At 30.7% G+C, this 2,500-nt stretch overlaps 1 protein-coding gene across 1 annotated transcript in view; it reads right to left on the reverse strand.

Annotated features, from left to right (window-relative positions):
- LOC136855218 (neural cell adhesion molecule 2-like) overlaps window positions 1-2,500 on the reverse strand; it is a 42,058-nt gene that overhangs the window by 37,584 nt on the left and 1,974 nt on the right. Inside the window, 1 exon segment of the mRNA XM_067132127.1 lies at window positions 1,026-1,240. Coding sequence (XP_066988228.1) covers window positions 1,026-1,240 — 215 coding nt within the window.

The raw sequence follows: 2,500 nt of genomic DNA on the forward strand, positions 1-2,500 counted from the left end.
CTACCTGTTTCTTCTTAGCTCAACAAATATGTATGTATGTATGTATGTATGGCTGTTCAGTATATATTTTACTATTCTAGGTCTATTATACATTGTAGGAAACACCTATTTATTTACAATAAAGAATTATTTAACATTGTTTTAAAAAGCGTCCTAAGACTAAATGTGCAGTTTATTTGGCACTGATTTGATGAACTTAATACAAACTATCTTGATTTTTATGAAGCTAAGAGGAATTTCTAAACAGACAAGAAAATCAGCGTTCTTGGTAGATTAAAAGTGAGAAGTTTCCTGTCCTCTTTACAGGTAGTGTGGGTGCTATAGATCATTTACTTCTCTTTGTTGACACTGAATAACTGTCCAACTGACAGTCATTTTCAAAGCAGCAAATCAAAGCGTCTTTGTTTGTGAGTGAATGGTTAAGATATAAGAACTGCATTAAGGGATAAAAAAAAATGACGGCTACAGAAAGAGGAGATCACTTATCAAAAAAAGAAAAATAAACAAAATAATGAATAAATAGTAATAAAAAAAAAATTAAGTGAATTGCTCAAAGGCAAGGAGGAGGGTATTAGGAAAACAAAAACACTGACGACTACAGACAGAAGAGATCACTTGTCAAGTTAATAAATAAACATATAAAAAATTTGAGAGAATTATTCTGATACAAGGAGAAGAGCATTAGGAAAACAAAAATACTGACGGCTACACAAAGAAGAGATCACTTACCAAGAAAAAAAGATAAACAAATTAATGATAAGTTTATTAGGAAAACAAAATCACTGGCGGCTACACAAAGAAGAGATCACTGATGAAGAAAGAATAAAATTAATAAATAAATATATAAAAAATGTGAGCGTCTTATCAAAACACAAGGCGAATTGTGTTAGGGAAACATAACACTGGCTACTCACCAAAGACTTTATTCCACAAAGTGATAAATAAACATATAAAACATATAGGTTAATGGTTGAAATACAAGGAGAACTGTATCAGGGAATGCAAAAGCACCGACGTCCACTCACCGAAGACTTTGAGCTTCACGATAGACGTCAGCGAAGGGGAACTGACGAAATCCACTCGGCAGGTGAAGTCACCAGCATCTTGGATGCTGACCTGCTCCAGGTTCAGGTGAACGTTCCTCGGATGAGTCAAATTCAGGTAGACTCGCCCTTCGTACCGGGCGTCCCGGGTCTTTGAGCTCCCCTCTCGCCAGAAGTCCCCGTTTCTGGCGTCGTAGCTGAAAGGAAAACAGAAGAAGAAGAAGAAGAAGAAAAGAAGAAGAAGAAGAAGAAGAAGAAGAAGAAGAAGAAGAAGAAGAGCATGCGAGTGAGTGAGCGAGTGAGTGGCTGGTTAGGCTGATACTTCAAAGAGTGATTGTTTTGCCAGCTCTCCTGTATGGCAGTGAAATGTGGATAATAATAAAAAAACCAGGAACCTGCTGGTCTAATTAATCTTGCGGGTGAAACTATGTTAAGTAAATATAGTGTTAGTTAAATTAAATATATATATATATATATATATATATATATATATATATATATATATATATATATATATATATATATATATATATATATATATATATATATATATATATATATATATATATATATATATATATATATATATATATATATATATATATATATATATATATATATATATATATATATATATATATATATATATATATATATATATATATATATATATATATATATATATATATATATATATATATATATATATATATATATATATATATATATATATATATATATATATTCCATTCCTTTCAGGTTTCAGGTGCACGAAAACGAGATTTTGTCTATTTTCTGAAAAAGAAGTAGAATGTAATGACACTCCATCTTGAATATTCGAGTTCATAACTACAAATTCCTATGTCTTTCTTGAAGAAGAAGAAGACGTAGACAACAGCAAAGCCCAGCTCCTTGGAGAAAGCCGTGAGAACGACCTCTTTAGAAAGGCTAAAAAGCTAAAAAAAAATAATAATGGAAATCCTAAAAAAATATATATATAACAATGTTATGAGAGTATATAAAGAGAGACAAGATATATATATATTTACAAAGGCTAAAATGATTAAGAAAAAATAATAACATAAAAACCTAAAAGCATACGAACTATCTCTTTATAAAGGCTAAAAAGCTAAAAAAAACTGGAAAGCTAACAGAACGGTAGCAGAGTTATGGAAGCCACTCAGAAAAACACGGATGACCTATACAAAAGCTAAAAAAGATGAAGAAAAAAAAAAAAAAACATGAAAAAATAATATAAAAACCTAAAAGAACCATAACAGGGAGTTGGAAGCCCTTTTCCTGGGACACGAACGACCTCTAAAAATAAAAAGGCCCATAAAATAATATACGTTGAAAATATTTAAAAAGACCCTTTAGGAAAGATAAAAAATATTATAAAAAACAAAAACCTAAAAGGTGTGGCCTTGGCCTCCGAGAGAGATGAAGGAGGAAGCCCA

Source organism: Macrobrachium rosenbergii, chromosome 31, assembly GCF_040412425.1.
Source record: "Macrobrachium rosenbergii isolate ZJJX-2024 chromosome 31, ASM4041242v1, whole genome shotgun sequence".
In the NCBI taxonomy this organism is placed as follows: Eukaryota; Metazoa; Arthropoda; class Malacostraca; order Decapoda; family Palaemonidae; genus Macrobrachium; species Macrobrachium rosenbergii.